This window comes from Globicephala melas, chromosome 21, assembly GCF_963455315.2.
Source record: "Globicephala melas chromosome 21, mGloMel1.2, whole genome shotgun sequence".
In the NCBI taxonomy this organism is placed as follows: Eukaryota; Metazoa; Chordata; class Mammalia; order Artiodactyla; family Delphinidae; genus Globicephala; species Globicephala melas.
Window position 1 is genome coordinate 34708600 of NC_083334.1, and position 27829 is coordinate 34736428.

At 42.0% G+C, this 27829-nt stretch overlaps 1 protein-coding gene across 9 annotated transcripts in view; it reads left to right on the forward strand.

Moving 5' to 3' along the window:
* PSD3 (pleckstrin and Sec7 domain containing 3) overlaps positions 1-27829 on the forward strand; it is a 499749-nt gene that overhangs the window by 462365 nt on the left and 9555 nt on the right. For 8 of the 9 annotated variants that reach the window (XM_060291626.2, XM_060291630.1, XM_030834855.2 and 5 more), the window contains one exon: positions 11309-11452. In XM_060291626.2, coding sequence (XP_060147609.1) covers positions 11309-11452 — 144 coding nt within the window. Of the gene's footprint in view, positions 1-11308; positions 11462-27829 lie in introns of those variants that run through there. The other variant, XM_060291629.1, reaches the window with a different exon arrangement.

Consider the following 27829-nt stretch of genomic DNA (forward strand, 5'->3'; position numbering starts at 1 on the left):
TGTCCTGTTTTCTGCTTTGAATTCCAACCACTGTTCTGTAGAAGTTTGACTCAGTGGATGATCACTAAATGCTAACTACTGAGGGCCAGCCTTGTGATTAACCCAGTCGCAAACAGGAGATTCTGTGTTTGCTTCTCACCCTCGTGCTATCCTGTGCTTTGACCACATGGCAGTAGTGCTAAGGACAAGGTGAGTGGGGCAATGTTGGTTCACAAACTGGCCCCATATGAGGAGGGCAAGGAGAGACCGAAGAAAGAGGCAGCCACCCCGGACTGGTAGGTGGCAGGCTTAATAAGCAAGGGAACTTGCGAGGCTTGTCTTGGGCATTTGAGACACAGCGGATCTCTGCACCCGCCTCCAGGATCTTAAAGTTTATAAGCATCCTTAAGTGGGTTCCAGTCAGGTAGGCCGTCCAGATGGTCCCAACACCACCTTACTGTCTCAAGGCCGCGTCCTTGGGCAGCTCCTAGCACGGGGAAGGCAAGCGGAATGCACATTCCGAGGGCGGGGGCTGGGTGAGGAGCCTCCTGGTGCCCAGGTCCGGCTCCAGGGTCAACCGGCTGACTCGCCCTCTCAACGCCCCTCTCCACAGGCAGACGTTAGGAGCAGAGCTTTCAGAGGATGAAGGCATTCTCAGAGTGTGTCCCTCACTGGCCAGAACCACACCCTTCCCACCCCACTCAATGTCATACTTTCAGTCCTGTCACTTCTACTTCCTACACATCTTTCATATCCTACCCACATCTCTTAATTCAGACTCTTATTATCTTGTACTCAGATCACTGGTATCCTAATTTTTTGGTCATTTACCTTATCAACACTAAATATTTGAGCAGATATCCTTCAATATGTGTATTTTTTAAATAAAATATATTACATGTCTTACTACCAATATAACATGAAAAAGTGCTGAACATCATTAGTCATTAGGGGAATACAAACCAGAACCATGAGATACCATTAGGATGGCTGTAAGTTTTTTAAAATTTTTATGAAAAATAATATATTGGTGAGGTTATGGAGAAATTAGAACTCTCATATATTGCTGATAGGAATATAAAATGAAGCAGCTTCTTTGGAAAACACTTCGGTGGTTTATCAAATGATTAAACATAGAGTTAGCATGTGACCCAGTAATTTCACCCCACTTTGATAACAAGAGAATGAAAATATACATTCACATAAAAATTTTTACATGAATGTTCACAGCAGCATTATTCAAACGGCCAAAGGTAGATATGGCCATCAGCTGATAAATGGATGAACAAAACGTGATATATCCATACAACGGGACTTTATTCAGCCACAAAACACTGAAGCACTGGTACATCCTACAGTGTAGATGAACCTGGGAAACCTTGCTAAGTGAAAGAAGCCAGTCACAAAAGGAACGTGTTGTGTGATTCTATTCCAAAAGGGTCTCTTTTAGGGGATCTAAAATGTCATAAAATTAAATGTGGTGATGGTTGCACAGCCCTGTGAATATATTAAAAAACTCTGAATTGTACATTTCAAATGGGTGATTTGTGTGGTCAAGTGTGAATTATATCTCAGTGCTGATTTTAAAAATTCATCCCAGTGGATCACCTTGCCTGGGGCGCATGCCCTGCCTTGGAAAACTCTGGCAGACCCTTCCTAGAACCACGGGAGATCTCCCTTCCTCTCATCTTGCTTCTCTTCAGTCCAGCCTGCACAGTTCTGGCTAAAACATGATTGCTTTGATGTCACTTAACCTTAACTGGCTCACTATTGCCAACAAGATGCAGTCTAGACTCCTTGGCATGAACTTGGACCACACTTTGAGAATAGACAGCTTTCGTATTCATTTACTAGAGGGTTGAATTAAATAGTTAACATACTAGATACTCAATAAAACAATTAGGTTATTTTGCTGAAGCTCACTAAACACTGCTTAAGGTCTTTAAAACCGTCTTAAACTTGAAATGATGAAACAAAATCTTTCTGATGGTGCTTTCAGCAATAGCCCCCCTCGGGCTGACTTGAAGGCAGGTGTTCTTTAGTCTAAACTCCTGCGGCTTGGGTTTGATGAAGCTGCAGTATTTAGCAATTTGACTTGTTAATTGCCTAGCAGATTCCTAGAAATGCCATTACCTTCTAAATCATGTCTACTTTAAAACAGCACAAGGAAACAGTCTGAGGTCTCCCTCTTTACCTTCCCTTTTTTTAAACAAGTAAGTCAATTTATTCCATTTTTAAAAAGTAAGTCACTTCCTGTTTCCTGAGAGACCCATATATCAGGTACTGTGTGAGGTGTGTGGGCATTACAAAAATAGCTCAGACTTGGTTTTGGCTCTTAGCTAATGGAAGCTGAAGGGGTCAGTTGATGTTAGGCAGGTCATGTCTACAAGGCAGAACGGTGCCTCTCGTTCCTTCCCCCGCCCAACACCATGCTAGACACTGGATGAGTTGAGAGAAGGGAAAATGAACTTGCTCTGCCTCCAGAGAGCTTATAAACAGTAGAGGAGACGAAATTCCCGCAGGGGTCAGGGTATGTTTTTTACTGAGCATGTGGTGTAGACTTGTAAGTGCTGTACACGCAGCAGAGGAATCGGCTGTGAATCCGGGGAACTCTGGCTTTGAGTGGGGTTTGCAGAAAGGACCTAGTTGTTAAAACTGGGTGTCTAAGAGCCACGGGAGAAAAGGCAGTTGAGAACCAATGAGTTTACCAAGAGCCTTGACGGCTCAGGTCAGCACTGCCAGCAGGGAGCAGACTGTTTTGAAGCTTGTGTTTTCAGCAGCCCTTTGGATTTTACACCATTGTCTGGAGGCTCAGAGTTGGGAGAATGGGGCTGCTGCCCCTCTGCCTTTACCTCTGGGGCCTCAAGCAAGGACTTGACCTTTCTGGATCTCCATGGCCTCCAAGAGGAACAGGTTAGAGGGGCGAAGGCCAGGTTCTCTTTCACTTTAGAATTCCTGGGGTTCTGTATTCCACAGTGGGAAAAAGCACCCAGCACAGCACCTGTCAACCTAGTATGTGTCCAGTTAGAGTGCAGGCGGACAGCTGTGTCCTACCCACCAACCCTCAACCCTCTGCCCTCTCCCTCTGGTCTTCTTCCTTCCTCCCCTCCTTAAGTCTTATGCTTGGTATAAAAGGATGGAGAGCTGGCTTCTGTGCCTGGCTGGTAGCTGAACTGTTGGGCTGTGCTTCGGAAGGGAAGGCTCTTGCACTGTCTCAGCCCTGGACTCACTGTGAGATCTGTGAACGCTGTGAACACTGGCTTGCCTGTCCCCATTGCCAAAGCAGCTAAGAAATACTTTCTTCATGAAATTAGAGTTTGGTTTTTTTTTGTAACATCTTTACTGGAATATAATTACTTTACAATGGTGTGTTAGTTTCTGCTTTATAACAAAGTGAATCAGCTATACGTATACATATATCCCCATATCTCCTTCCTCTTCCATCTCCCTCCCACTCTCCCCATCCCACCCTTCTAGGTGATCACAGAGCACTCAGCTGATCTTTCTGTGCTATGTGGCTGCTTCCCACGAGCTATCTGTTTTACGTTTGGTACTGTATATATGTCCATGCCACTTTCTCATTTCATCCCAGCTTACCCTTGCCCCTCCCCATGTCCTCAGGTCCATTCTCTACCTCTGTGTCTTTATTCTTGTCCTGAAACGTTCTTCAGAACCTTTCTTTTTTTTTTTTTTTGTAAGATTTCATATATATGTTTTAGCATACGGTATTTGTTTTTCTCTTTCTGACTTACTTCACTCTGTATGACAGACTCTAGGTCCATCCACCTCACTACAAATAACTAAATTTCATTTCTTTTTATGGCTGAGTAATATTCCATTGTATATATGTGCCACATCTTCTTTATCCATTCGTCTATTGATGGACACTTAGCTTGCTTCCATGTCCTGGCTTTTGTAAATAGAGCTGCAATGAACGTTGTGGTACATGACTCTTTTTCAATTATGGTTTTCCCAGGGTATATGCCCAGTAGTGGGATTGCTGGGTCGTATGGTAGTTGTATTTTTAGTTTTTTAAGGAACCTCCATACTGTTCTCCATAGTGACTGTATCCATTTACATTCCCACCAACAGTGCAAGAGGGTTCCCTTTTCTCCACACCTTCTCCAGCATTTATTGTTTGTAGCTTTTTTGATGATGGCCATTCTGACTGGTGTGAGGTGATACCTCATTGTAGTTTTGATTTGCATCTCTCTAATGATTAGTGATGTTGAGCATCCTCTCATGTGTTTGTTGGCAATCTGTATATCTTCTTTGGAGAAATGTCTATTTAGGTCTTCTGCCCATTTTTGGATTGAGTTGATTGTTTTTTTGATACTGAGCTGCATGAGCTGCTTGTAAATTTTGGAGATTAATCCTTTGTCAGTTGCTTCATTTGCAAATATTTTCTCCCATTCTGAGGGTTGTCTTTTCATCTTGTTTATGGTTTCCTTGGCTGTGCAAATGCTTTTAAGTTTAATTAGGTCCCATTTGTTTATTTTTGTTATTATTTCCATTTCTCTAGGAGGTGGGTCAAAAAGGATCTTGCTGTGATTTATGTCACAGAGTGTTCTGGCTATGTTTTCCTCTAAGACTTTTATAAGTGTCTGGCCTTACATTTAGGTCTTTAATCCATTTGGAGTTTATTTTTGTGTATGGTGTTAGGGAGTGTTCTAATTTCATTCCTTTACATGTAGCTGTCCAGTTTTCCCAGCACCACTTATTGAAGAGGCTGTATTTTCTCCATTGTATAGTCTTGCCTCCTTTGTCAAAAGTAAGGTGACCATATGTGTGTGGGTTTCTCTCTGGGCTTTCTATCCTGTTCCATATATCTGTATTACTGTTTTTGTGCCAGTACCATACTGTCTTGATTACTGTAGCTTTGGAGTATAGTCTGAAGTCAGGGAGCCTGATTCCTCCAGCTCTGTTTTTCTTTCTCAAAATTGCGCTGGCTATTCAGGGTCTTTTGTGTTTCCATACAAATTGTGAAAGTTTTTGTTCTAGTTCTGTGAAATATGCCAGTGGTAGTTTGACAGGCATTGCATGGAAACTGTAAATTGCTTTGGGTAGTATAGTCATTTACACAATGTTTATTCTTCCATTCCATGAACTTGGTATGTCTCTCCATCTGTTTGTATCATCTTTAATTTCTTTCATCAGTGTCTTATAGTTTTCTGTATACAGGTCTTTTGTCTCCTTAGGTAGGTTTATTCCTAGGTATTTTATTCTTTTTGTTGCAGTGGTAAATGGGAGTGTTTCCTTAATTTCTCTTTCAGATTTTTCATCATTAGTGTATAGAAATGCAAGAGATTTCTGTGCATTAATTTTGTATCCTGCTACTTTACCAAATTCATTGATTAGCTCTACTAGTTTTCTGGTGGCATCTTTAGGATTCTCTATGTATAGTATCATGTCATCTGCAAACAGTGATAGCTTTACTTCTTCTTTTCCGATTTGGATTCCTTTCATTTCTTTTTCTTCTCTGATTGCTGTGGCTGAAACTTCGAAAACTATGTTGAATAATAGTGGTGAGAGTGGGCAACCTTGTCTTGTTCCTGATCTTAATGCAAATGGTTTCAGTTTTTCACCACTGAGAATGATGTTGGCTGTGGTTTTGTCATATATGGCCTTTATTATAATGAGGTAAGTTCCCTCTGTGCCTATTGTTTGGAGGGTTTTTATCATAATTGGGTGTTGAATTTTGTTGAAAGCTTTTTCTGCATCTATTGAGATGATCATATGGTTTTTCTCCTTCAGTTTGTTACTGTGGTATATCACATTGACTGATTTGCGTATATTGAAGGACCTTTGCATTCCCGGGATAAACCCCACTTGATCATGGTGTATGATACTTTTAATGTGCTGTTGTATTCTGTTTGCTAGTATTTTGTTAAGGATTTTTGCATCTATGTTCATCAGTGATATTGGCCTGTAGTTTTCTTTCTTTGTGACATCTTTGTCTGATTTTGGTATCAGGGTGATGGTGGCCTCGTAGAATGAGTTTGGGAATGTTCCTCTCTCTGCTATATTTTGGAAGAGTTTGAGAAGGTTAGGTGTTAGCTCGTCTCTAAATGTTTGATAGAATTCACCTGTGAAGCCTTCTCATCCTGGGCTTTTGTTTGTTGGAATATTTTTAATCACAGTCTCAATTTCAGTACTTGTGATTGGTCTGTTTATATTTTCTATTTCTTCCTTGTTCAGTCCTGGAAGGTTGTGCTTTTCTAAGAATTTGTCCATTTCTCCCAGGTTGTACATTTTATTGGCATATAGTTGCTTGTAGTAGTCTCTCATGATCCTTTGTATTTCTGCAGTGTCAGTTGTTACTTCTCCTTTTTCATTTCTAATTCTATTGATTTGAGTCTTCTCCTTTTTTTTCTTGATGAGTCTGGCTAATGGTTTATCAATTTTGTTTATCTTCTCAAAGAACCAGCTTTTAGTTTTATTCATCTTTGCTATCGTTTCCTTCATTTCTTTTTCATTTATATCTGGTCTGATCTTTATGACTTCTTTCTTTCTGCTAACTTTGGGGGTTTTTTGTTCTTCTTTCTCTAATTGCTTTAGGTATAAGGTTAGGTTGTTTATTTGAGATGTTTCTTGTTTCTTGAGGTAGGATTGTATTGCTATATACTTTCCTCTTAGAACTGCCTTTGCTGCATCCCATAGGTTTTGGGTCGTCGTGTCTCTATTGTCATTTGTTTCTAGGTATTTTTTGATTTCCTCTTTGATTTCTTCAGTGGTCTATTGGTTATTTAGTAATGCACTCTTTAGCCTCCATGTGTTTCTATTTTTTACAGATTTTTTTTTTCTGTAATTGATATCTAGTCTCATAGCATTGTGGTTGGAAGGATACTTGGTACGATTTCAATTTTCTTAAATTTACCAAGGCTTGATATGTGACCTAAGATATGATCTATCCTGGAAAATGTGCCATGAGCACCTTAGAAGAAAGTGTATTCTGTTGTTTTTGGATGCAATGTCCTATAAATATCAATTAAGTCCATCTTGTTTAATGTATCATTTAAAGCTTGTGTTTATTTATTTTCATTTTGGATGATCTGTCCATTGATGAAAGTGGGGTATTAAAGTCCCCTACTATTGTTGTGTTACTGTCAATTTTCCCTTTTATGGCTGTTAGCATTTGCCTCATGTACTGAGGTGCTCCTATGTTGGGTGCATAAATATTTACAATTTTTATATCTTCTTCTTGGATTGACCCCTTGATCATTATGTAGTCTCCTTCTTTGTCTCTTGTAATAGTCTTTATTTTAAAGTATATTTTGTCTGATATGAGAATTGCTACTCCAGCTTTCTTTTGATTTCCATTTGCATGGAACATCTTTTTCCATCCCCTCACTTTCAGTCTGTATGTGTCCCTAGGTCTGAAGTGGGTCTCTTGTAGGCAGCATATATGCTGCTCTTTTTTTGTATCCATTCAGCCAGTCTGTTTCTTTTGGTTGGAGCATTTAATCCATTTACATTTAAGGTAGTTATTGATATGTATGTTCCTATTACCATCTTCTTAATTGTTTTGGGTTTGTTATTGTAGATCTTGGAAAAGTTCCTTTGGCATTTGTCATAAAGCTGGTTTGGAGGTGCTGAATTCTCTTAGCTTTTGCTTGTCTGTAAATGTTTTGATTTCTCTGTCAAATCTGAATGAGATACTTGCTGGATAGAGTAATCTTGGTAGTAGGTTTTTCCCTTTCATCACTTTAAATATGTCCTGCCACTCCCTTCTGGCTTGCAGAGTTTCTGCTGAAAGATCAGTTGTTAACCTTATGGGGATTCCATTGTGTGTTATTTGTTGTTTTTCCCTTGCTGCTTTTAATATTTTTTCTTTGTATTTAATTTTTGATAGTTTGACTAATATGTGTTTTGGCATGTTTCTCCTTGGATTTGTCCTGTATGGGACTCTCTGAGCTTCCTGGACTTGATTGATTATTTCCTTTCCCATATTAGGGAAGTTTTCAACTATAATCTGTTCAAATATGTACTCAGTCCCTTTGTTTTTCTATTCTTCCTCTGTGACTGCTATAATTCAAATGTTGGTGCATTTAATCTTGTCCCAGATGTCTCTAAGACTGTCCTCAATTCTTTTAATTCTTTTTTCTTTATTCTTCTCTCTGGTAGTTATTTCCACTATTTTATCTTCCAGGTCACTTATCCATTCTTCTACCTCAGTTATTCTGCTGTTGATTCCTTCTAGAGAATTTTTAAATTCATTTATTGTGCTGTTCATCATTGGTTTTTTGTTCTTTAGTTCCTCTAGGTCCTTGTTAAACATTTCTTGTATTTTCTCCATTCTATTTCCAAGATTTTGGATCATCTTTACTATCATTACTCTGAATTATTTTTGAGGTAGACTGCCTATTTCCTCTTCAGTAGTTTGGACTGGTGGGTTTTTTCCTTGCTCCTTCATCTGCTCTGTGTTTTCTGTCTTCTCAATTTTCTTAAGTTACTGTGTTTGGGGTCTCCTTTTCGCCATCTGCAGGTTTGTAGTTCCCATTGTTTTTGGTGTCTGCCCCCAGTGGGTAAGGTTGGTTCAGTGGGTGGAGGGGACTGGTGCCTGTGTTCTGGTGGATGAGGCTGCTTCTTGTCTTTCTATGGGCAGGACCCCATCTGGTGGTGTGTTTTGGGGTGTCTGTGACCTTATTGTGATTTTAGGCAGCCTCTCTGCTAGTGGGTGGGGTTGTGTTCCTGTCTTGCTAGTTGTTTGGCATAGGATGTCCAGCACTGGAGCTTGCTGGTCGTTGAGTGCAGCTGGGTTTAGTGTTGAGATGGAGATCTCTGGGAGAGCTTTCACCGTTTGATATTACGTGGAGCCAGGAGGTCTCTAGTAGACCATGTCCTGAACTCGGCTCTCCCTCGTCAGAGGTACAGGCCTGACACCCGGCTGGAGCACCAAGACCCTGTCAACCACACAGCTTTTGGGAAGTCTGAGGTCTTCTGCCAGCGTTCAGTAGGTGTTCTGTAGGAGTTGTTCCACATATAGATGTATTTCTAATGTATTTGTGGGGAGGAAGGTGATCTCCATGTCTTACTCCTCCTCCATCTTGATGGTCTCTTCTAGAGTTTGGTATTTTAAAGGAAAATATGAAATTTTCTTCAAAGTCAAAATATTATATAAGTAGGAAAAAAATTAAATATTAAGTGACATCATCTGAAACTTGCCTTTTGAATAAAATTTCATTATATGTGCTATCACAGTTACTACCAATGTACATCACTTGACATATAACAGTAGTTTTCTTGCATCTATTACTTTAATGCCACTACTTAAGCTGTGACTTCCTAATTTAGAACAGTTTAAATGAGTACATGCCATTTGCTGTCTCTGTTCCTTTTCTTTGAACTTTGTCAGGTGTATTTCTCTGCCTTCTGTGAAATCCCCTTTGTTAGCGTTGTCCCATGAGAATGGTCTGCATGCTTCCCTAATCGATTCTAAGGGCAAAGACAAAAGGGAGGAGAACAGCAAGCTTGCTGATTGGTCTTTCTTCATGGTGGATATTACAGATTTAATTGCGTGAGCCTAAGAACATCTTGTTGCGTCTTGTGGCTCCTGCCTTCCTCCTTCTCCGTTTTCACATCCACTTTTGTTAGGAAAGTCTGTGTGTCTCCTGTATGGTGGGATTCTAGCATTGAAATAATTTGCGTGGTCTGTATCCATTTATGGCCGTAAGAACCACTTGGAATTTTTATTTCAGTGGTGAAAATAGACATTTAAGAGGCATCATTTTAAAATGCTTCTATTTTGAGATTATCTCCTTGATTCTTGCTTCATGAAGATGATGAAGCTGGAGTAAAGCACTGCACGTTGAATTTAGACATTTATTTGACTGTGAATAAACTGTACACTATAAACTGTAAACTGTGAGTCATTGTACTTACAGATCTGGACTCAACAGAAAAATGGGTCCAGTGTTTCAGCAGCCAGTTCACAGAATAGGAATTCCAGTAAACATACGAAAAGATGTTCATCCTCACTTGTAATCAGGAAGATGTAAATTCAAATCATTTTATACCCATAAAATTAGCAAAAATTTGCAAGTGTGATAGCAAATTTTGGCAAGGATGTAGAAAAATGGGAAGTTTCAAACCTATTGTGAAAATGTAAACTGGTGGAAACACTTTGGAAAACAGTTTAGCGTCATTTTAAAGATATACATTTTCTAAAATCCAGAAATTTCAGTTCTTGATGATCACAGGCAGACTTCAGAGACATTGTGGGTTCAGTTTCAGACCACTTCAATGAAATCAATATCTCAATAAAGAAAGTCACACAGATTTTTTTGGTTTCTCAGTGCATATAAAAGTTATGTTTATACTGTACCCCAGTCTACTAAGTGTGCAATAGCATTCTGTCTAGAAAAACTATATACATTAGTGAAGAAATGCTTTATTGCTAAAAAATGCTAACCATCATCTGAGCCTTCAGTGAGTTGTAGTAGTAACATCAAAGATCACTGATCATAGACCACCATAACAAATATAATCATAATGAACAAGTTTGAAATATTATGAGAATTACCAAATGTGGCACAAAGACACAAAGTGAGCAAATGTTAGAAAAATGGCATCGATAGACTTGCTTGACACAGGATTTCCACAGACCTTCAGTTTGTAAAAAACACATTATCTGCTAAGTGTGATGAAACGAGATGTGCCTGTATGCTATAGGGAAATTCTTGCTCATATTCACTAGGCAACATGCATAAGAATGTAGCATCATTTATAGCAGCCCAGAGAAACCTGAAAACAACTTAAATATCCTTCAGTAAAATTTGAGGCTGAGGGAAGTCAGAACCTCTACTATTTTGGAGGGAAAAGCATAGGTCACTACATTTTTTAGAATAGCAGCTTTCAGAATAATTATTTTTTGATGGCATTGCTTGTCTCAAAAAGGAAAAAAAAATATGCAGGTAGGTCTTCATCTGTAGTGACAGACAGGACAGCACTGCTGAGGACGTGAAATGGAGAAGCCAAATTGTGCAGCCCTCAGGATGGGTGCTTGACTCTGCAGCCGGTGCCTTGCCTGCTTGAGTATCTCTCAGGAGGCCTGGTCTCAACTCCGTGGCAGTTACTCCTGACGCAGGGCTATGAAAGCATTTGGTTTTGTGACCAGAGGCCTGGTTAGGGGGGCTGGCCTTGGCCTTGGTTGCTGTTTTTCGAAGGTACACGTGGACCCTGGCCTGAGAAAGTTGGTAAGATGTGGCAGCAGAGGCATGTTGGACTGTTTTGATGAATTAACGTCATTCATCATAAGGGATTTTTTAAAGTGTGCTACAGTTGTTTATTGATTTTTCTGGATGCTAAATGGCTTAATACTTTCCTGCAGGAGGAACAGCTGAAATCTCACGAGAGCAAGCTGAGGCAGATCACCACAGAGCTAGCCGAGCACCGCTCCTACCCACCTGACAAGAAGGTTAAAGCCAAGGAGGTAGATGAGTACAAACTCAAAGATCACTATCTGGAGTTTGAGGTGTGTTGAACCTAAATGTAATAATTGTCTGTACCTGAGCTACTTTATGATTTTTTCCATGAGGCAGGTTTTTTTATACTTACTGTAACTGTGGGCAATGTACCTTGACCCTGCCTCTCCCTGGGGAGCTCTGTGCAGGGTCTAGGTCATGGTGGCCCCTCATGTTCATGGTTCTGTTTAAGCGTCAAACAAGCATCAAGGAATAATTGGCAGTTTATGCACTTAAAAGCAAATAGCCTGCCTGTCGGAATAGCAGGTGCTGGCTGCAAGACAAAAAAACAACAAGTAGATGGACATGCCAGGGTGGGCAGCTGCGTTCTCTGTTTCTGCACCTCTTCCAACACAGTCTTAGTCAGAAAAAGTACCGCAGAGGAAATGAGCTACAGGGCGACATGATGCCTTTTCCTGCTGCTAGGCAACAGATGCATTTTTCCTCTTACCACTCACTGCCCTTCACAAGGAGGCTAGTTGTGCACATCCATTTACTATAGCAAGTGTGGTCTTTAAAAGGGATGGGGAGGATCCATAAACTCTGGAAAGACAGAAAATTTAAAAGCAAGTTGAAAGCCGTATAAATAGTAAATGTTACCTTTGGCTAAATTTTCTCCCAAGTTAGCATCAGGGTTATGCAGGATCCTCTGACTCTCCCCCTTCAGCTGCCACTTTAAGACACTTAAAGTATCTCTTTTTTTAAGTTGATAGCCTGTAGTCCAAAATGAAGAACAATTATCTTTAAATTATTTACAGTCTTTTTCTGTTGAGTGTGTTGAATCCATCTTTAACTATTCTTTTTCATTGTAGCTCTAGTGTATTCTACTTATTCATCTCCTTCTTTCCCATCTTACAATCATGTTTCTTCCTTGGGCTTGAAATGTAGCATCATCTGAGCACCCTCGCCCTGGCCCCTGCCATCCCCCAGGATCTGATCAGGAGCCAGATCCCAGTGCTCTGCCTCTGCGATGTCCCTCCTGTCCCTTGCTTGCCACCCGTGTTGCTTTTATGCCTCTCTGCCCAAGTGCTGAGTTTTCATGTCTCACATGAGCCTGGCGGCTGCTTCCTGTCATCAGTTCATCCTGCATGCTCCTCTCAGTTAGTTTTCTAAGGCATGCTTCTGCTCGACAGCTGCCCTTGATTTTCCCCACAATTTACCTTCAGATAAAGTCCAATCCTTAGTCTGAGAGGATTTGGGTTCCTTCTGCCTTTCCACAACACGGGTCTTCCCACCACGACCTCCATGTATATCAGTCACATTTCTGCCCACTCTGCTCTCTCCAAACACGCTTTTTATGCCTTTGTTCATCTACTTAATTCTGCCCCAAATGCTCTTCCCCTTATTTCATTTCTGAAAATGCTGTTCATCTTCCAAGATGCAGCCCAAATCCCTCCTACGAAAAGCCTGCTCTAAATCTGCTGGTTACCGTCCTGCACGGTGACTCCCATTATGGTGATTTCAGGAAGTCTTTGTATCTGTGGCTTCCGCGCCAAGGCTGTGAGCCCTTGGAGTGCAGGCGCCTCAGGTCCATTTCTAATCTCTGCTCTGTGCTTGCTTTTGGGCTGCACAGGATTTCATGGAAGCTTTTAAAAGTCTTTTTCTGAGTTATAAAATTTCTGTTACAAAATAACATTTGGTCCCCTGCAGATCCATGTACTAGTTTTCTTCATGGTTAAGCAGGTCCTTGCTCTGGGCAGATGAAGAAAGATCTTTCTTTTATTAAAGGAGAAAGTTTATTAGCTAAAACTTTGGAAGCCTTACCAGCAAAAGACTTGAAAAAATACCTTTTAACAAACAAAAAAACTAAGCAGCTCATCTCTCCCCACACTTGTTCATTCTTGAGAGATGGGAGTTCTCAAAAATCAATCCCAATTCTTCACACGTCTGGAGTGGCTTTCAGCTGTAGGCCCTTTTAGTTTCACATGTGCTAATTAAATTTCCCAGCACCTCAGGCCCCTGCTGCCAGCTCTCAACACCTTGCCCTGAGCCCTTGGCTCAAAGGCTACAGGTCTCTTCCCAGGAGGCAGGGGCGGTGGCAGGACCATAGAAAGGATGCCGCTGCTAGAAGCACTCCCTGCTTTTGCATCCACTGTGGTGCCCCTTTTCTGAAAATGTAACCCAGCAAAAGCCGGCATTTTCATTTCCTGACATGAACTTAGACCAACCTCTGTGGAGATAAGTCTTGCTTTGATCAAATTATCACATCAGGGCTTCCCTGGTGGTGCAGTGGTTGAGAGTCCGCCTGCCGATGCAGGGGACACGGGTTCGTACCCCGGTCCGGGAGGATCCCACGTGCCGCGGAGCGGCTGGGCCCATGAGCCATGGCTGCTGAGCCTGCGCGTCCGGAGCCTGTGCTCCGCAACGGGAGAGGCCATAACAGTGAGAGGCCCGCGTACCGCCAAAAAAAAAAAAAAATTGTCACATCAAGGAGCCTGAAGATTGCATTCCAGGACTTTGGCTCATTAAAATCTTCTCATATGGTAATATGTCAGGCATGCTGGATTGTCTGTCGAACTGTGTTGACCTGTGTCACCAGAAAGGCAGACGAGCACCTCACTTCATAGAGGTTATCTCAAAAATTTTTTGTAATCTTTTTTTTTTAAGTGAATCATTATTTTTCACTAACTTAAAATTGAAGTACTATATCTTTCGGGGTCCACTTTGCTGTTATTTCAGCCACCAGAATTTGTCTTGTGTGTGTGCCTTAGAGAGGCTCTGCAGAGAATTCAGTGCTTGGCTTTTTACAGCCTTCCCTAGCAGGCTGCTCTATTTCCTGAACAGGAGGTCTGAGTGTTACTGACCGTCTTATGTACTTTGTTCATTGCTCTATCCCAGCTTCTGGAATATGGACTGAGTGCTTAATACATACTTGTTGAGTGAATAAATGGAATTTTGTTATTGAGTATAAAAGATAACATCAGAGGAAGTGGTTCCCCGAGAAAGCTTAGTAACTCCCCTGAAAACTAATGTGATAAGCAGACAGCAGTGTCTGCAGTTCATTGTGACCTCAGATGGACAGTGACAGGAAGGGGAGCTTGAATCCCATCTACATCCTTGTCACCAGGGAAGAACACAGGCAGGAGCCTCTTCTCTCACCTGTTCCTGTAGTAAAGGGACTCGCTGTGGTTTCAGAGCAGTTCTTGTAATTTTTACATCTTGGTAAGAAAAACACCTTTATTTTGTTAGAATATTAAGCTGTTGGTAATAACACTGGGGTTGTTTCTAACTTAATGCGTTTCAGTTATTTATATTCCAAGTTGCTTTCAGTACAAACAGTTCTTCGTAGTGGGCCAAATTCACAGCTTTCTATGACTTAGAAATTCTCCAAACCCTGACTGACAGTAAATGATTAGAAACTCTGGTAAATAAGAAGGTTCAGTGGTTGTTTTTTGTTTGTTTGTTTTAACGTCTTTATTGGAGTCTAATTGCTTTACAGTGGTGTGTTAGTTTCTGCTTTATAACAAAGTGAATCAGTAATACATATATCCCCATATCTCTTCCCTCTTGCATCTCCCTCCCTCCTACCCTCCCTATCCCACCCCTCTAGGTGGTCACAAAGCACCGAGCTGATCTCCCTGTGCTATGCGGCTGCTTCCCACTAGCTATCTATTTTGCATTTGGTAGTGTATATATGTCCATGCCACTCTCTCATTTTGTCCCAGCTTACCCTTCCCCCTCTCCGTGTCCTCAGGTCCATTCTCTTGTTTGTTTGTTTTTGAAGTCTATAAAAAGCCTACAGAGAACAAGGAGACTTCCATCAATCTCAGCCTTAGCCTGTAAGGATATTCACTATTACTGTAAGCAGCAAACTCCCCTCAGAATGGCTGTTAGTTGACCAAGTTCATGCCTGTCTCTCTTTATTGCGTATTCATAGCGGGTGGGGAGGGGTGGCATTGCTTTGTTTTTGATTGAATTGGTTCCCCCAAGCTGTGGCTGTTACTTGTTTAGAAGAGTTCGTGTGGAGTCTGATCTCAGTTTTGAAAGGGTTGTTAGGCATCATAAGTCTGTGTAAGAAACTTGCCATCATTTCCCAGTTTCAAAAAATAAATATCAGAAATGGCCTCACTTCCTTATAACTTATTTCTACTTTATTCAGTTCTCTTTTCACTTAAAAATGTTTAACTGATCTCCATCTTTCTAGTACATTAGGAAATTTATCAGGATGTGGGACAGGTGGGTGGTTTGTGTCACATATAAAAACTTACAAAGCTCCAGCCACTCGAAGCACAGTAGGCAGGGCTGTGCCCGATACTCCTGGGCCCTTTAAGAAACAGCCCTTGCTAGCACTGTACTTGGCCCCAGAAATTTGTCTTTATGTCTCTTTAGCAGTTAAAGTGAAGATACTGTTTGATCCAGGATGTTTTTCATGTGACATTTAAGATGTTTTCAGTGGCATAAGTTATTAATTCTTAGACCTGAGTAGGGAAAGGGAGACCATAGCAACCCAAACCTGTGAGAAGCGTGACTGGGCTGTAAGAGGTTTGCTTACAGGAGGGAGGGATTCCTGAGGGCAGGCTAACAGAGGCTCCCGGGTTCACTGCAGAGCCAGGGCAAACCTGGCGGGCAGCACCAGACCAGTGCATTTCATGGGCCAGCAGACCTAAGGTCAGAATGTTTTCTTTGGCCATCGCAGTGCTGGATTTGTTTTCATTGAGATTTGAATGCATTTAGGGAAGACCTACAGGGCCCTCCCCACCACCCCTTAGTATATCAAGCCTAGCAGGCATCCACATTTGTGTTGCTGGCCTGGCCCCTGGGGGCGGTTCAGTTTGCCATCCCTGTACAGAGGCTGCAGACGGTTGGATATGCTTTGTGTCTTAGATCTTTGAACATGGGCTTTGGAATCAACTGTCTCTCTGTGGTTAGAAAATGGATACTTCCAGGTACATGTGTTCTCAGGTTCCAGTCCAGCAGGAAAAGAAGTCCACGTCCCTGATGGCTCTACCCAGATGCAGAATAAGTCCCCTTGGCTGAATGGGCTAGAAATCAGCCACGTGCCCACTCCTGAATTTCGACCTGGAGTAGCACATGCTCATGGCTTAAGGCAGGCAGGGCCCACACGAACCACATGGCTGGAAGCTCAATTTTAGAAACAACAAATGTCCATTCTAGTAAGACATGTAAATCTCTTGGGACGGAATATTTTAAATCTAGAAAATCTAGGGCGTCCTTGAGGCGTGATGCATCTTTTTCTGAATTTCTAATTTTTGGTGGCATGTAAAATGGCGCGATTCCTTCTGAAATTGATATATTTGAAATAAGAGCACATTCCATACAGCACCGTTCAGGAAATTCAAAGCATCTCATATCAAGGAGCACACGTAATATGAATTTCTGGGCACAAGCCCTCAGTTTTATCGTTGGGCTATTTGTTGCACGGTGGGTAGGTGGTGGTTTGATGTATTTCTTTTTGAACAGATTCTCTGCTTGTGATCTTAGCCCGGCTCCCTCAGATCGCTCAGTCTTTGTCAACATCAGATAAATAATTTTCATGTGACGGTCCACTTTTTCTCTCACAGGAGCAGTGCAAGGGCATATTTCAGTGCACTGCCAGCCGCCACAAGCTAATCCATCTCTGGAACAAGACAATCTAGCTGTTAATTTGTGAGTCGCCGTGTTTGTAAAAGTACAGAGATAGCTGTGATCACCATCGTCTCCCTAGCGAAGGGAGAGTCTCAGTTGAACGAGAGTCTCAGTCTCACTTGAAGAAGAGTCTCAGTCTCAGTAACAGGGTCTAGCCTGGAATCCAGCACTGTCTCCTTTATAGAAAACATCACAGAGGTGATCCCTGGTCTGGATCTGAGAAGCTAAGATGTGGCAGGTTAATAGAATTCTTGGGGAAGTTTAGGAATTTTATTTTTCTAATAGAAGACTAAGTGTTAGAGTCTAGAGACACAGGTTCAGCATCTGCCCAGGCATACAAGTCCAGTTAACTACAGAGACAGGAGTCTTGCATTGCCGTTCGGAGTTGCATTTTGTATGACACAATGAGCGAGGTCTGCAGAGCGCTGGATTTTCATCTGTAAAAGATGGTGCACGCTTCTGAAGGGAGGAGAAGCTTAGCAACAGGATCCTTTGAATCACATTTTAAACAGATGATTGAGAAGCAGAACAAACAGCCAGTCACAGGACCCACAGTGACTCTGTCCCTAAATCCCTCCTTACACCTGAAATGTCTGCTCTGAGGAGAGTCACTGCTTTGGGTGAATGTACTGTCTGCCAGAAAAGGGAAAATACTTGCAATTATAAAATAGTAAAATTAGGAAAAGGGATGGACTGGAAGTTAGGAGGCCACTTTAGTCTCATCCTTGATGTGTTTGGTACTAGTTATCCTCTCTGGACCTCAGTTTCTGGCTGTGGAGATGAGATGGGATTGGGTGAACTAACCTATAAGGTCGCCTCCAACTCTTTATTTTTGATGCGAGATACATACTAACAGCAAATAGTTTATTAGATTAACTCACTCTCACGATGATCCCTAAGAGTGTTGTTAAACGTAAAACAAGAATAGTTCAATTTGGGGATATCAGGGGATCTGGACCAGCTCTGTCCAATAGAGATATAGTGCAAACCACATATATAATTTTAAATTTTCTAGTAGCTACAGTTAAAAATAAAAGGAAACTGGTAGAATTAATTGTAATAAGATTTTTCAACTTAACACAATATGTCCAAAATATTATCATTTCCACATGTAATCACTATAAAATATTAAGATATTTGACGCTCTTTTCTTCCTAAGTCTTCAAACTTTAGTATACCTTTACACTTAGGGCACATCTCAGTGTAAGTTGGCCACATTGCACGTGCTCAGGAGCCGCCTGAGGCAGTGGCTCCTGTGCTGCTCAGTCTCCCTAAAAGCCAGCTGGGACTGGGAGGCCTGGTCACAAGTGGGGTGCAGGTTTCATGCATAATGGAAGATGTGCAGCTGTTGTGCACCGTAGGACTCTACAGTAGTTTGTGGACGGTGTCGCTTCTGTCTAGCTGCCTGTGCGGTGCCTGTTGTTTACTGTTTTGATTGTTACTTCTGGGTGGGGATTCAGTAAAGAAGAGGCCCACCTGGTGTGAGTGCTGTCACCACAGTGACTTGTGAGAAGGAAGTGCCCCTTCAGTCTCCCCACAAAGCTATTCTCATGCAAATAGTGTGAGCGGCCTCCTTCGCAATTCCCTTGGACCTTTTGGTAAGTGACCCTCCCATCCGTTTTTTTGCAGACTGCTGGTACTGTCCGCCCTTTCCTGTGCTAACTCTGTTTTTTTCTTTTTACCCAGAATACTTTATCTCTGTCTAACTACTTTAGGTTTCTTCCTACTACTTTCCATAAGAATCTGTATGCTTTTGATGTAAGAGTTTTAAAAGCTTGTGTGCTTGAGCCCCTGCTCCGAGATGCAGAGGCTTGTTGGAGCAGGCTACTGCGCTTCTTTAGGTGTATCTAGTTCAGAATTACTCAAGAGACTTATAATGAAAACTTAAAATGTTTTCAGAAATGTTCTTCTGGAAATATTAGGGAAAAATCATATGCAAAAATCCTATGTTTGTACTAGCCTTCTCAGTACAGCCCTCACTGGAAGGCTGGAAGCAGGTCCCCCGGTCACGGACTTCTTGCAGGAGCACCTGTCTGCCTGGACAGCTCCTGGAGGTGTGGCTCATGTGCACGAGGGACACGTTGGGGCCTCTCACCTCAACCGGAGGTTTCCTGCCTGACCGGGTCTGGCCTTTGGCCAGTTTGTGGACAGAGTCAACCACAGCTGGTTTCCCATGTGCCTTCCCCTCCCCGGACCAGCACTGCATCTTCATCCATGTGTCATGCTTCCCTCCTTAGAGAGTCCTGGGAAGTTTATAGCTGCCCCTCATTCTGCCACTTGTGGAGCCTGAGACTGGAGGGGGCGAGGGACTTGCTGAGGCCTGGTCTCTCAGTGTTCTGACTCCACGGGTCAAAGATACTTTACCAAGACAGGCTCAGAATTGGACACAGAACTGGTGAGATGGAAGAGAGATATTTGAACTGGGCCTGCAGAAGGTGCAAAACTGCTTTGAGCTCAAAAGCAATCAATATATCTTAGGTATGAAGTGTCCTGGGAAGTCAGTGGGGAAGGTAGTTTACCTTCAAAGCTTCCTCAAATCCTACTTTTAAAATTTCCTAGAAAGACTGACCTGTCCCCTTATGACAGGCACTGGCGTTTTGGGACCTGTGCATGTGACAGGCCAGCTGCCACAAAGAATCCCGGGAGCGTATTTCTGAGAGAAAGTGTGTGCGACTTTAGGGAATCCTAGTACAGCCAGAAGCACAAACTAAATATAAACCAAGGATTAAGAGTGTGGCCTGTAGGTGTTTCCCTGGTGGCACAGTGGTTGAGAGTCCGCCTGCCGATGCAGGGAACATGGGTTCATGCCCCAGTCCGGGAAGATCCCACATGCTGTGGAGCAGGAAGATCCCACATGCTGTGGAGCAGCTAGGCTCAGAGCCATGGCTGCTGAGCCTGCTCGTCCAGAGCCTGTGGTCCGCAACGGGAGAGGCCACAACAGTGAGAGGCCCGCGTACCGGAAAAAAAAAAAAAAAAAAAAAAGAGTGTGGCCTGTATAAGAATGTTGTCATAACAAACTAAAATTTTGTTTTAGATGTGAGTTCCCTAAGGAAAAACTCAGTGAGAGACAAACTTTTATCCCATAGGAGTTAAATTTAGCCTCTTATCCAGATAAGTAGTATTTCTCTAGCTCAGATTACTTACCTTGGGTATGTAGAAACTTGACTTCACATCTCTGTGTTTCAAAGGACAATTTTTTTTTCCATTAAACTTTTTAATCCCATTGATCCAGAGTTAATTTTCTTTTTCCCGTTAATTTTACACTCAGCTATTGTCAAAACCCTCATGCAAGGCCACGCTGGGCAGGGCCCCCAGAGCCAGGAGCCTGGTGCATGGCAGGTCTGCAGGACTGACCCATGGCTAGGTGGGAACTGGACAATTCTTGAGTTTTCCACCTAGAAAACAAACTGTGTTCTGTTTTCTAAGTGAGCTTTGTGGACTTTTAAATTGAGAATTTCGAGTTTAATTTCTAAGAAGAGAAAAAAAATCTGGGTACTAATACAGACTGGGTTTATAGAAAGGGTTTCGAGAGCTGGAGAAACAAAGTATGAAGAGTGAGAAAGGCAGCAGGGTTTTAAAAATTAGCTCTCAGAATTGGGAAAGCTCTCCTTGACACCGAAGTCCTGTTCTTCTCCACAAAGATGTTGCAAAGGGAAAAGCACTGCAGGGGATCTGCCTGCCCAGGCCTGGCAGCTGGGGGCCCTGGGAGGGACAAGCACGACAGGGGTGGCCATTGAGCCCTCTCTGTTCCCTGAAGGGCCTGTGGGAGCTCTGGGGGCAGAGACCAGACGCCTTAGGAGCATCAGACCAGGACCACAGGATGGAGACAAAGACACACTCAAAACGCTTTCTGCAGACCCAGTGCTTTTTGTCCGTATTAGAGTTTTTTGACCTCTTCTGCTTACATTATTATTATGAGTAAGCTTTTTATTTTAGTTTTGTTTTTAATTGAGGTCACAAAGTTCATTTAGAGAGCAGTCGAGCCAAAAGGTAGACTGAAATAAAACAATAGAATTCACACTGCCTCAGGTTTTCCCAGAAAGCCACGAATACAAACTATACAACCTAAAAATGTGTGTATTTGCTATATTTTGGCAGTGGGTTACCATTACATGCCGAAGCCTGATAGGGGAATGGCATAGGGAGAAAACGTTAAAATTTTCTTTTAAAAATGTAAGTCCTAGCATAGCTTTCAGATAAGAACTTATAGAAAGCTCTGTTTTTAATGTATTGCTTTCTTAAGTTAGCAGGTAGCAGAGGGTAAGCCAGCCGGGCAAGGAGAAAGTCTGCAAGTCAATTCTGCATCGTCCTATAGAATGCAGAGTGGAGATGAGCAGTTTCTTCCAGAGCTCCTTGTTTTGTTGGCTTGTTTTAATTGTTTTGGTTTGTTTCTTTGTTTTCCAATGTAGAGATCTAGGAGTAAAAAGTGTTTTGCTATGTACATGACATTATTGGTGTTCTTCTCCTTTCATTTTAAGCTGGCCTTTTACCCTTCCTGCCTGAGAAGGGAAAATGTCAGGAGGAAATGTATTCAGGACTCGATTGCTGGTGCAGTGAGGTCTGAAGGCAAATGGCAGTGCTAAGTTAGAATTGCCGTTGCAGTTTTCTTTTCATTTAGGCTGTTACTATTGTATTCATGTATCAGAGGTCAAAAGGAGATAGTGTTATATTAAATGAAATGAAAAATGGTATGCAGAACTCATACTCAAAAAAAAGAAACTGCTCCATCAGATGTGGATGTGATTAAACTTCTTTTCAAATAATAACAATACTCAGGATTTTTTTTTTAGCACTTAACATTCAACCTAAGCCACAGCTTACTTGGCCTTGGATACTGTATTGTTTTGTTCCTCCCTAGTAAGCATTGCTGCTAGTGAAAGAGATATTTTTCCTACATGTTTGAGAAGTATTCTTACAGGTGATTAAAGACCAACTTAATAAATTAACGTTGCAAAACAATGTAGTAAGGAGGTTACAGAGTGAATAAACAACTTGATTTTAGGAGAAAAAGAAGCCATTAAGCATTTGAATTGTCTTTGGCTCTCAGCGGTCACAGAAGGTTTTATGGAAAGCGCAAATCTTACGAAGGAAATTAAGAGAGAGAGCTTGCTGAATGGACAAAGCCACAAAAGCAGTGTTCAGATGCTTCTCTGCAGAGAGTAGCCACTGAGCTTGGATTTGGTAAAATCCCATCTCAATTTTCTGATAGTGGGATCAGCTCACACAGTTATACTGCTATGAATCTATTCATACTGTCGGAGAATCTCTGAGCAAGGAAGCTGAGCATACAGCTCTGAAATTTTTAAGAATTGATCTGAGAATGAATCCACAGCGACTACGACAAAACCTTTAATAACGGGGCTTCCCTGGTGGCACAGTGGTTAAGAATCCGCCTGCCAATGCAAGGGACACGGGTTTGAGCCCTGGTCCGGGAAGATCCCACATGCCACGGAGCAACTAAGCCCGTGCACTACAGCTACTGAGCCTGTGCTCTAGAGCCTGCAAGCCACAACTACTGAGCCTATGTGCCACAACTACTGAAGCCTGTGCACCTAGAGCCCATGCTCTGCAACAAGAGGAGCCACCGCAATGAGAAGCCCACGCACCGCAACGAAGAGTAGCCCCCGCTCGGCACTATAGAAAGCCCGCGCACAGCAACAAAGACCCAACGCAGCCAAAAATAAATAAATTAAATAAATAAATTTTTTAAAAAGGGAAAAACTGTGAAAATGATTTTTAAAAAAAAGACCTTTAATAACGTGACCAAAGGCAGTAACTGTCCCCAAAGCACATCGCATTCTCAGGCTCCCTCTGTCCTTCCTAATGAAAGTACACCCTGGAAGGGCCACGTAATGAAAACTAGCAAGGATTTAGGAAAGTGAATCAATGCCATAGTTAGTGGCCACCTGCCCCCAAGACTGCTCTTTTCACTGTCACATTGCTTCCCACAGACTTGCGTTCTGCAGCCCATCTCATCTTTAACGTGCCCGATCTGGAGCTATGTTCATGCTTGCACAGTGGTTACTTTGTGGCATGAATTATATTAATTAAAACATTCATGGTTTTTTGCTGTTTCTTCTTCCCTTTTTACTATCTGGTTATGAACATTATTGGCAGAGCAAAAGTGTAAAACCTCCATATTGTTATTATTTACTTGTTGAGTGTCAGCAGCAGTTTCCTTCCCATGTTAATATTGATGAGGCTGCTACTCTGACCCACAGAGCTTAGAATCTTAGGTGAGTGTTGAAGTATTTACCCAAGGGTAAATGTGATCCTGGTGCGTTACATATAAGTCACATGCAAGAGTCATCAGGCAAAGGAATTCACATATAAATGACCATTGACAAACTCTTATCTTTTTAATGGATGCTTTTGTTAGAAGGTAAATTTAGAGGCTGCCCTTCATGTCAGAATGAGATCTAGTCACTAACAAATGAAGAACCACCACACTCCACACTCCAAAAGTCCAGTTTTTCACTTTTTTTTTTAAAGCTCTAAGTGGGTAATAAAATTTGGTCTTCATGTACTACTACATAAGAGACGCTCAGAAAATATGTCTCTGTTTTATGAACCTCAAAAGTATGATATAAACTACTTTTCTTTCTCTGTAGAGAGAGAGCCCCAGTCTTAAGTACGCAGCCTCAGTGCACTCTGCAGGGTTTGTGCGGGTGGCGTCTTGACAGCCGTGGTCTGGATGTGGGGGGCATAGATAAGTCTTTGCTGAGTGGTGCCACTTAGGGTCAGACCATAGCATTTTTGTAGAAAACATGGGAATGGGGAACACTGGAGGTGAAAAAGCATTCCCTAGAGGCTACTGACGGAGGGGCTCATCGGGCATCTACCTCTGCATCTATATCCATGGTTTTATTTTTCTAGAATTTGCCACATTAAGAGTTCAAAATATGTTTTCTATTAGACATGAGAAATTTATTTTCTCATTTGTTCCTTCCTTCCATTTATACACTCATCAAATGTTTACTTAGTGTATACTCTGTGTTCTCTGTGCTGGGGATATATTAACAAACAAAAGCCAAGTCCTTGCCCCCATGTGATTGCATTCTAGGATTGGCAGGGGGAAGATAGACAAGATTGTTTCATAAGCAAACTCTAAGGCTCATGGTGAGAATGCTAAGGAGAAAAATAATGCAGTGTCCAGTGCGAAGAGCAGGTGTGGCAGTTTTAGGTCTGGATGACCAGGGAAGGCCTTTGCATAAAGGAGACATTTGAGTGAAGACTGAAAGGGGTGACGGAGGCCAGGGAATATGCCCTGTAGGCTCCTGGGGCCATGCTTCTTGGGCAGAGAGAGCAGCAGGTACTAGAGGTCTAGAGCCAGGAGTGTGTCTGCTATGTTCAAGGACAGCCAGGAGGCAGGATGACTGGCACACAGCATGCCCGGGGGGAGCAATAAGACACCAGACTGGGGGGTGGGGGGTGACACTGATGGGGGTTTCCTAGGCCAGTGTATGGATTTGGGGTTTGGAAGGATTTTTAAGGATGAGAAGCCATTGGAGCATTTTGAGCAGATGACACACTCTTACAGTTTAGCCCATGACTCTCTTTCTAGAAGTGTATGCATGGGGGGCAGAGAGGGAGCAGGGGGCCAGAGAGGCAGCTATCGCAGTTATCCAGGCACAAGGTGATGGTGCTTGGTCCAGACTGGAAGTGGTGGCAGCAGAGAGAAATGGTGTTCTTCTGAATTTATTCTGAAGATGGAGGGACAGATGGATGTGGGATATGGGAGAAAGAAGGATCAAGGAGCAAAGTTTTTATTGTCAAATTTCCTTCCTCAGGATTTTAGAAGTATCTCCAGGCTGCTCCCTAGTAAATACTAGTATACTAACTAATCATTACCCAGATCCAGAAACTGCTGTAGGACAATTTGTTGGCTAACTCTTACAATCTTGATATCCTACGTGTTGTAGGCTTATAGGGGAGGACCAAGAGAACTGTACTCTAGCACCCATGGCGACCAAACAACTGGTATAAAACTATTAAAATAATAAAATAGTCAATGGATTTAATACTTATTATGTGACCACAGTATGGCTTAGAGTGGAATAACATCCATCAATAATTTGTTGAATATTCAGAGAAAACCCAACAAAACTATGTTATACCAAAGCCTATTAATTAAGTATATCTTTTGCTAAATAAAATTATGACAGGAAGTGCACGTACAGCTCAATTGAGATACTGTTTTTTATTGAAGTACAGTTGATGTTGCATTAGTTTCTGGTATACAGCAATGTAATTCAGTTATAAATATATATTCTCTTTCATATTCTTTTCCATTATGGTTTACTATAGAATATTGAATATAGTTCCCTGTGCTATAAAGTAGGTCCTTGTTGTTTATCTATTTTATATATAGTAGTTATATATAATATTTGCTAATCCCAAACTCCTAATGTATCCCCTCCCCCTTTCCCCTTTGGTAACCATAAGTTTGTTCTCTGTGTCTTGTCAGTCTGCTTCTGTTTTGTAAATAAATTCATTTGTATCATATGTTAGATCCCACATATAAATGATACCGTGTGTGTGTGTGTGTGTGTGTGTGTGTGTGTGTGTGTACCCCATATCTTTTGTATCCATTCTGTTGATGGACACTTAGGTTGCTTCCATGTTTTGGCTATTGTAAATAGTGCTGTATTGAACATTGTGGTGCATGTGTCTTTTTTTTTTTTTTTAACATCTTTATTGGGGTATAATTGCTTTACAATGGTGTGTTAGTTTCTGTTTTATAACAAAGTGAATCAGCTATACATATACACATTATCCCATATGTCTTCCCTCTTGCGTCTCCCTCCCTCCCACCCTCCCTATCCCACCCCTCCAGGCTGTCACAAAGCACCGAGCCAATATCCCTGTGCCATGCGGCTGCTTCCCACTAGCTATCTACCTTACTACGTTTGTTAGTGTGTATATGTCCATGACTCTCCCCCGCCCTGTCACAGCTCACCCTTCCCCCTCCCCAGCGTGTGTCTTTTTGAATTATGGTTTTCTCTGGGTATTTGCCTGGTAGTGGGATTGCTGTGTCATATGGTAATTCTATTTTTAGTTTTTTAAGGAACTGTCATACTGTTTTCTATAGTGGTTGCACCAATTTACATTCTCACAACAGTGTAGGAGGGTTCCCTTTTCTCCACACCCTTTCTAGCATTTATTATTTGTAGACTTTTTGATGATGGCTATTCTGACCGGTATGAGGTGGTACCTCATTGTAGTTTTAATTTGCACTTCTCTAATAATTAGCGATGTTGGGCATCTTTTCACGTGCCTCTTGGCCATCTGTCTGTCTTCTTTGGAGAAATGTCTATTTAGGTCTTGTGCCCATTTTTTGATTGAGTTATTTGTTTTTTTTGTTATTGAGTTTTATGAACTGTTTGTCTATTTTGGAAATTAAGCCCTTGTCAGTCAATTGGGATGTTGTTTCTATGAGTGAGTCCAAGCTGAGTGTTGACCATTTTATTAGTCTGCAAATAATAGAAAACTTGACTGAGTTTTTAAACAGTATAAACATTCTTTATCTCATCTAAGAAAACTTGAAGTAGATGGTCACTGGCTGCTTGAGAGTTGCCACCAAAGATATATGATCTTTCTAAACTTCTGATTTGCTATCCTTAGCACATTGGCTTTTTTGTTTTCATGCTTATCGTTTCATGGTTTCAAAGTGCCTGCCATAGCTCCGAACATTTCATCTCCCAACTTTTATCAGAGCACCAAAAACTGCTTCCATGGAAGTACCCTAGTCGGCTCTCCTTACATGTCACTGGCCAGGTCTAGGTCACAGGGCTGCAACATTGACTGGCAATGTTAGACCACGATTCCTGTCCTGGGGTTAGGCTAGAACATGACACCCTCAGTGAAAAGCACAACTCCATCAGCTGCAAGAGGAGGCTGCTAGGGAAGCAGCAAACAGTGTTTGCTGCTCTGTCCTCTACCAGCTTCTTTGGCTGAGATTGACCATTGGAACATGACCCTCAGGTGTTCAGTCTCTAAACTGGCACATCAGGTTAAAAAGTGATTGAGAAGTACACTTCCTGCTGTTGCTCTGCTTTTCCCTAAACACCAGCTCTAACCTAAAAAAAATTTCAGGATTGGTCTTAGAAAAAAGAGTCATGTCTTCTCTGAAAGGAAAAAAGGAAATAAACCCTCCCAAAGATGGCACATGGTTGCATTGTTAGGAAGAAGTCTGACTTTGCCACCCCAGAGGGGAGAAGTCAGGAGAGGTCTTGGAGAAGAATTTTGCAGGCAGTCCTAACCCTTCACTCCTCGGGCTGCATTCAGAGCTGCCTGTCTTTGCTCAGAGGCAATCTTTTTTTGGCCCCAAAGCCTCTGGATAGAGGTTTACAAATTTGGTGAGTCTGTAATCCCAGAAGAACGTAGATCACAGTCCTTCCAGTAGTACTGAAGAGTCCTGAGATTAAAGATAAGTTTTCCTAAAATATTTTAAAGAGGAATTTGGCTTGGCCACAGAGAATGGTAGAAAGCAAAGCTGTATTACTGGGTTTAGTAGCCTGTGTCCCTGTAAGCCCTTTTAACTCAGAAATAGAGCACAGCCATTGGAAGTTCCTAAACAAACCCACATTATTTTTTTCCTTATTTCTCTCAACATCTGAGCAGTCCTGGTTGCCGGCCCCCTTTCACCCTTTGCTTTGCTTTGCCTTTTCTTCTCATCTGATGATTCATGTACTGCCACTCCTCTGTGCTCTGCCTTTTGTTTGTTGATTGACACACAGATGTAATTTATGGGGGCAACAGATTTGCAGCTGGAGCTGTAAAATGAGTGGATGAAATTGCTT